The sequence below is a fragment of the Gadus macrocephalus genome, chromosome 7 (assembly GCF_031168955.1).
Source record: "Gadus macrocephalus chromosome 7, ASM3116895v1".
Lineage (NCBI taxonomy): Eukaryota > Metazoa > Chordata > Actinopteri > Gadiformes > Gadidae > Gadus > Gadus macrocephalus.
Window position 1 is genome coordinate 26964601 of NC_082388.1, and position 7500 is coordinate 26972100.

At 52.3% G+C, this 7500-nt stretch overlaps 2 protein-coding genes across 2 annotated transcripts in view; one reads left to right on the plus strand and one right to left on the minus strand.

The window, feature by feature from the left end:
• Positions 1-843: 843 nt before the first annotated feature.
• On the minus strand, positions 844-1904 carry LOC132461448 (uncharacterized). Its single transcript, XM_060056533.1, has 3 exons — positions 1864-1904; positions 1148-1682; positions 844-1002 (listed from the first exon to the last, which is right to left on the minus strand). Exons 1-3 carry the CDS (start codon positions 1902-1904, stop codon positions 844-846), a joined length of 735 nt encoding a protein of 244 aa, XP_059912516.1.
• Positions 1905-2204: 300 nt separating this feature from the next.
• Positions 2205-7500, plus strand: part of LOC132461449 (roundabout homolog 1-like) — a 29625-nt gene continuing 24329 nt past the window's right edge. Inside the window, exons 1-2 of the mRNA XM_060056534.1 lie at positions 2205-2220; positions 2385-2542. Of these exons, the coding sequence (XP_059912517.1) occupies positions 2205-2220; positions 2385-2542 (174 nt within the window). The remainder of the gene's footprint in view (positions 2221-2384; positions 2543-7500) is intronic.

Below are 7500 nucleotides of genomic sequence, written 5' to 3' on the forward strand. Positions count from 1 at the left end.
GAGAGGGAGCGGTCAAAATGCCTTAAATCAGCAGGTCACCCCCCTCCTGATGTCTCCGCCAGCCTAACGTTAACATGAACCAAACTGTCGCCTACACCCGTCCGAAGCAAATAAATAAGAACAGCGATCCTCCGCCATCTGTGATCCTCTGCTCCTCCTCCTCCTCCTCCTCCTCCTCCTCCTCTCCGCTCGCCGCCCAACCGCCCCCGTCTGTTGCCTCCATCTTGGCTCCGGCCGCGCTGTCCCGTCGGCGGCCATGTTGGCTCCGCTCCCCGAACCGGAGCCAACATGGCCGCCGACATGGCGGAACGGGACCCGGGAACACGGGATTGGATTTGCGTCCAATCATGTCCTCCACCCCCCCCCCCCCCCCCCCCCCCCCCCCCCCACCCCCCCCCCCCCCCTTCTCTCCATACGTCGTGCGTCGTGTGATGCATGTTCTCCGCTGTCAGATCCGTCCCCGGCGTTCCCGGCGTTCCTAATCATACAACGCCTTTCCTCCCCCCCCCCTCCCCCAACCCGCTCCTCATCCGTCTTTTCCAATTTCTTCCCGGGCCGCGGCGCAGCACGCTTCACGGAGTCCCTGACTCCAATTTGTTGCACGAGTGGAATTTCATTTGGGTTTAGAAGTTTGAGGGGGGGGGGGGGAGGGGGGGGGGGTTGGGAGAGAGAGAGGGGGGGGTGTTGGTTGGAATTGGTGGAATCAGCCTCAGCCAATCACAGCCGAGTTCGTCCTTGCGCTCGCGGCAACCAGAGGAGACAGGAAGGAGGCGGCGTTGGCGGCAGGTCTGTCCTTGGATCGCCAGCAGGGGGGGGGGGGGGGGGGGGGGGGGTGGTTGCAGACTAGGGGGCGGGGGCTAGGATAGGGGGCAGGGTAGGGGGCAGGGTGGGGGCGAGGGGGGGCTGGGGGGGGCCCTGGGTGTGGGCGGGGCGAGGGGCCGGATGAGATGGGGAGGTGGGGGGCAGCTTTGTTTGGCGTCTGTGCTGCTGGCTCTCAGCGCGCTGTGTCCCCAACACGGGTCAGGAGAGAGTGTCCACGATGTTCAGAACACGTTGGGATGGAGTTCTCCTTTCATGGGTTGCTAAGTAACGCGCTTAGTGATTGGTTTGTTGTTGGCTACTGGTCCTCTATAGGGTTCTCCTCTACAGGGTTCTCCTCTAAAGGGTTCTCCTCTATAGGGTTCTCCTCTATAGGGTTCTCCTCTAAAGGGTTCTCCTCTAAAGGGTTCTCCTCTAAAGGGTTCTCCTCTAAAGGGTTCTCCTCTACAGGGTTCTCCTCTATAGGGTTCTCCTCTATAGGGTTCTCCTCTACAGGGTTCTCCTCTATAGGGTTCTCCTCTATAGGGTTCTCCTCTATAGGGTTCTCCTCTAAAGGGTTCTCCTCTAAAGGGTTCTCCTCTATAGGGTTCTCCTCTAAAGGGTTCTCCTCTATAGGGTTCTCCTCTATAGGGTTCTCCTCTAAAGGGTTCTCCTCTAAAGGGTTCTCCTCTATAGGGTTCTCCTCTAAAGGGTTCTCCTCTAAAGGGTTCTCCTCTAAAGGGCTCTCCTCTACAGGGTTCTCCTCTAAAGGGTTCTCCTCTACAGGGTTCTCCTCTAAAGGGTTCTCCTCTATAGGGTTCTCCTCTAAAGGGTTCTCCTCTACAGGGTTCTCCTCTAAAGGGTTCTCCTCTCCAGGGTTCCTTCTGAAGAGGAGTCAGCATGTTCACCATGATGTGATGTGATGTGATGTGATGATTATGATAGAGTTTGTATTACATTCACATTTTACATCCAGGGCGCTTAGCCGACACTCCTGTTCAAAGGGACACACAATCAGTACATTTGCCGGAAGAAAGCGACTCAACAAGACATCGCTGTTGTTACAGTAAGGACGTTGATTGAACCAAGTGGCAAGCACCAACCATCACTAGGTTAACCCATTCCCCGTACACAACAAAGATGGCTTGGAGGTTCAATGAGATGTGATGTTGTGATCGCTATAGTGTGTGTGTTGCTCTGTGTATCACCCTGTGCCGTACGCTGCCTTAGAGGGAGTCCAACAGTCCTTTAAATGTGAGAGGCTCCAGGTCTTGTCTTCTGTCTGTGGCTGCGGGGTTCCCGGTAACAGCAGAACCCTTCGATGGGTCTTCGGTAATATCTTGCTTCACATTTAAATGATGATGTGGTTTGTGAAAGCTTTCTTGGCAGTGCGGATCATTCTGATGATGAGAAGTTTGCAGAGTACAAAACCATCTGCTGAATTACTCGATAGTAAATGAAGCAGCTTGCTCATCAGACTAAAATCTCTCTCTCCCTCCCTCTGTCTCCCTCCCTCCCCCTCTCTCTCTGTTACTCTCCTCCCTCCCCCTCCCCTCACTCTCCCCCTCCCCCCTCTCTCTCTCCAGTGCTGCGGGACGAGTTCCGTCAGAACCCGGTGGACGTGATGGCGGCGGTGGGCGAGCCGGCGGTGCTGGAGTGCCAGCCCCCCCGCGGTCACCCCGAGCCCACCGTCTCCTGGAGGAAGGACGGCTCGGCCGTCAGCGGGCGGGACCAGCGCGTCACGGTGAGGACACGCCCGCTGTCCCCTCTAGCCCCGCCCTGTAGCCCCCTCTAGCCCCGCCCTGTAGCACCCTCTAGCCCCGCCCTGTAGCACCCTCTAGCCCCGCCCTGTAGCACCCTCTAGCCCCGCCCTGTAGCACCCTCTAGCCCCGCCCTGTAGCACCCTCTAGCCCCGCCCTGTAGCACCCTCTGACCCCGCCCTATAGCACCCTCTAGCCCCGCCCTGTAGCACCCTCTAGCCCCGCCCTGTAGCACCCTCTGACCCCGCCCTATAGCACCCTCTAGCCCCGCCCTATAGCACCCTCTGACCCCGCCCACTAGCCCCGCCCTGTAGCCCCCTCTAGCCCCGCCCTGTAGCACCCTCTGACCCCGCCCTATAGCACCCTCTAGCCCCGCCCTGTAGCACCCTCTGACCCCGCCCTGTAGCACCCTCTAGCCCCGCCCTGTAGCACCCTCTGACCCCGCCTGTAGCCCCCTCTAGCCCCGCCCTGTAGCACCCTCTAGCCCCGCCCTATAGCACCCTCTAGCCCCGCCCTGTAGCACCCTCTAGCCCCGCCCTATAGCACCCTCTAGCCCCGCCCTATAGCACCCTCTGACCCCGCCCACTAGCCCCGCCCTGTAGCCCCCTCTAGCCCCGCCCTGTAGCACCCTCTGACCCCGCCTGTAGCCCCCTCTAGCCCCGCCCTGTAGCACCCTCTAGCCCCGCCCACTAGCACCCTCTAGCCCCGCCCTGTAGCACCCTCTAGCCCCGCCCACTAGCACCCTCTAGCCCCGCCCTGTAGCACCCTCTAGCCCCGCCCACTAGCACCCTCTAGCCCCGCCCTATAGCCCCCTCTAGCCCCGCCCACTAGCACCCTCTAGCCCCGCCCTATAGCCCCCTCTAGCCCCGCCCACTAGCACCCTCTAGCCCTGCCAATTGGCCACTTCATGAATTAGGTAATCAGTTGATTCGCCTATTCATGAATTTGCCAATTAATATATGAGTAAATACAAATAGAAATGAGTCAAATTAGTGAATGAAGTGAATCAGTTGATTACTTAATTAGTGGATTAGTTGATTAGAAATGTTCTCATCCATTTGCTGATCTGATTCTAATTTTGATAATTGTGATTATGTAATTATTATGATTAATGATAATGAATTTAGTCATTTATCAGGTAAAATAACAGAGCCATATTTTTTAGTGTTTATTAGTTGCCTGGTTGTTTGTCAAAGACGTGTTTGGACACTTTATCGACTAAAGAGGATATAATAAATTATTAATAAAAACAAATCAATAGCTTATGATAATTATGGGTCACGATCAATAGTTGTTCACAGTATAAGATATTTTGTCTGCTTCTGAAATGTTATTCATCATTATGTGCTTATTGTGTATAATGTTGTGCGTTGTGTGTTAATAATAATCATTATATGTCAGCGCTAGTGTTAAACGTATTTATCTGTTATATCTGTTTGGAGGACAGCTGGGCTACTTCACTCTGTCCTTCTCCAAACAGACTCCTTCATAACGGATTAGAGCTAACACAGACGCACGGACACGCACACGCACACACACACACACACACACACACGCACACACACACACACACACGCACACGCACACGCACACGCACACGCACACGCACACGCACGCGCACGCGCACGCGCACACACACACACGCACACGCACACGCACACGCACACGCACACGCACACGCACACGCACACGCACACACACACACACACATATACTCACACACGTTGTGCGGTCGGTGTATTAGTATCTTTTCCAGGAACACCGTGCAGAAAACGGCGGATAGCGGAGCGAGGACGTAACAATGCATCATTCATCCATTCATATTAATTATGCTAATCTGAGGGATTAACCCTAATTCACAATCATGACTAATTACACCCCTTTGTCCCTATAGCTATATAGTGTGTGTGTGTGTGTGTGTGTGTGTGTGTGTGTGTGTGTGTGTGTGTGTGTGTGTGTGTGTGTGTGTGTGTGTGTGTGTGTGTGTGTTTATGTGTGTGAGAGAGAGTGTGAGTGTGTGTCTGTATATGTGATCCCATGGTTTTGAGTTTATTTTTTTCCTCAGTCTATGTATGTGTGTGTGTATTTGTTCACCTTAGTGTGTGTGTGGGTGTGTGTGTATGTGTGTGTGTATGTGTGTGTGTGTGTGTGTATTTTCTCACATCAGTGTGTTTGTGTGTGTGTGTATTTGTTCCCCTCAGTGTGTGTGTGTGTGCCCAGAGCTTTTTGTTTGTAGAGACTCTGTTCTGCAAGTGACAGGTGTGTGTGTGTGTGTGTGTGTGTGTGTGTGTGTGTGTGTGTGTGTGTGTGTGTGTGTGTTTGTGTGTGCATGCGTGCGTGCGTACGTGCGTGCGTGTGTGGTTTTTGTGTGTGTGTGTGTGTGGGCGTGTGTTCCCCAGGGGAGGTGATGGACAGGCCAGCCATCGGTGATGAGACAACAGGCTGTCGCCCGCCCATCACACACACACACACACGCACGCACGCACGCACTCTCACACACACACACACACACACACACACACACACACACACCTGCCAAAGAAATGCTTTACATATGTCTGCTTTGTTCTTGTACTTACACGTGTCGTTGTTGTTGGCTTTGTTCATCGCGAGCATCCTGAACGAAGCGCGTCTCCCTCCTACATGTGGTGGAGGAACACAGAGAGATAATAACACACAGTCGGACTCAGGGCTACACGCTAATATTAATGCTGACCTTTCAAAACCGCTTTAATCATGCTAATCTGGGAGGCTCAAGTAAGGCGCACACTTTATAATAGTAATACATACTTATTATTCATTTTAAATATATAGTAAACTAAGATCGATTAATGATTGAATATCATCCAGTAAAAAGGTTACGGTTAGGGTTATAAGAAAAGGAAAGTATTACGTTATGGTGTAGTCTTCTGATGTTTCCTACTCTGCCAATAATAACATCACTAAAACATGTGATAGATTAGAGAGAGAAACCGCAGGATGGTTTGTGAAAGCTTTCTTGGCTGTATGAATCATTATAATGCTAAGAAAAAAATAAATAAAAAAAAACTTCTAAATTACTATGACTAATGATTATAACGTGCTACTACAGTATGTCCTTCTACAAACAGAGTCCTTCGTAACGGATTACAGCTAATGCACGCACGCACGCCTGCGCGCACACATACACACACACAAAAACACACACACACACACACAAACACACACACACACAGACACACACACACACACACACACACTCAATCACACACACACACACACACACACACGTCACACACACACACACACACACACACACACACACACACACACACACACACACACACACACACACACACACACACACACACACACACACACACACACTTTGTGTGTGGTCGGTATATTAGAACTCACGGTGGACAACTGTTCCAGCGCCTGTCTGTGTTGGCTGCTAACGTATTGCACATACCGCTACGTTAGGCTATGCTACGTTATGCTAAACTACGCTATTACCTCCAAGGGACACTGCTCTGTGCTGTCAGGTGCTTCCCTCGAGGTGAAGAGTTGATCTGTTTATCCTTATTTAAAAATGCCTCTGGGTTCGTAGGCGGCCTCCTGACTGCATCGACGATCTTAGCTACTTTCTTGCAAAGGTTAGCATTCATAAAGCCTCATGTTGATCATTTGTTTGTGTTGCTCTCGATCGGTTGCTGTCTTGATTCCCCTGAACCTTCAAAGATTGGTCAGTGGATGTCATGATGAGTTATCCCATCTTCTAGTAGGCTTCTAACCTTTATTTAGTGTAAGAGTAGAACCAAACATTTGAGACAGTTTTAACGTGGAGAGCGAGAGGATAAGAGAGAGGGAGAGTAGGAGAGAGGGGAAGAGGGGAGCGATGAAGGGAAAAAGAGGGAAAGGGAGAGGGGGAAGAGAGAGGGAGAAGGAGAGGGGGAGAGAGGGAGAGGGAGAGGGGGGAAGAGAGAGTGAGAGGGGATGAGGGAGAGGCAGAGGGAGGGGGAGAGAAAATCACTATTTTTAATATTTTCACCAAGGAGGTGCTTTCACTCGAAGAGTCTCGAAGTGATTTTTTTAACGAGCAGGTAGGGGACCAAGAAGCCTTGAGTTTGCAATCCCCCCCCCCCCCCCCCCCCCGTCACGCCTAAAGAAAAGCTTTATAAATCACCGCGGCGTGTAGAACATACATGGAGTCAATCGTTAAAATGAGCAGCAGTATTGGCTTTCCCCCGAGCCCGTGATTGGAATAGCGTGTTTGATGTCAGCCTTCCCAGAGCCGCGATCAGGCGCTCAGAGACACCGTGTAAGTGTTGGTTACCGGGATGCTGCCGGCAGAGGGGTATTTTCTGGGTTGTTCCGGTACGTGCCGTTGTTAAAACTCTCAAGTCCCAGCCCGGGTAGCTGAGCAGCATCATGTAGCTTCACCGCAGAGGCTGAGGGCCAGCATCTATGAACTGTTAGTGTGTGCGTGTGCGTGTGTGTGTGTGTGTGTGTGTGTGTGTGTGTGTGTGTTGGTATGTTTATGTATGCATGTGTATGTGAGTGAACATATGTGTATGTATGCATGCATGTGTGTGTGTGTGTGTGTGTGTGTGTGTGTGTGTGCGTGTGCGTGCGTGCGTGCGTGCGTGCGTGCGTGCGTGCGTGCGTGCGTGTGTGTGTGTGCCTGTATGCTTAAGTGCATTCGGTGTGTGCGCGTGCATGGGCGTGTGAGTGTGTCTGCTTGTGTGTGTGTGCGTGCGTGAGTGAACGTGTATGTCTGCATACGTGTGGGTGCGTGTGCGTTTGCGTGTGCGTTTGTGTTGAGGCGTCTTCAAAGGCCGACAGTCTTTGTTTGGACGGCTCCATGCTGGTGAGGTATGAATTATGTAATCGTCTAACGGCCGACCTTCACGGAGGCTGCGAGGCAGAGAGACCGGAGAGGAGCCGGATAAAAGTGGGCTCT

Coding starts and splice junctions, on each gene's coding strand:
- LOC132461448 (XM_060056533.1), bottom strand. CDS start 1,904: ATGGTTGGTGCTTGCCACTTGGTTCAATCAACGTCCTTACT. Junction 1,683..1,863: donor GTTCAATCAACGTCCTTACT/GTAACAACAGCG, acceptor ACTCCTCTTCAG/AAGGAACCCTGGAGAGGAGA. Junction 1,003..1,147: donor ACCCTTTAGAGGAGAACCCT/GTAGAGGAGAAC, acceptor TTGGGGACACAG/CGCGCTGAGAGCCAGCAGCA.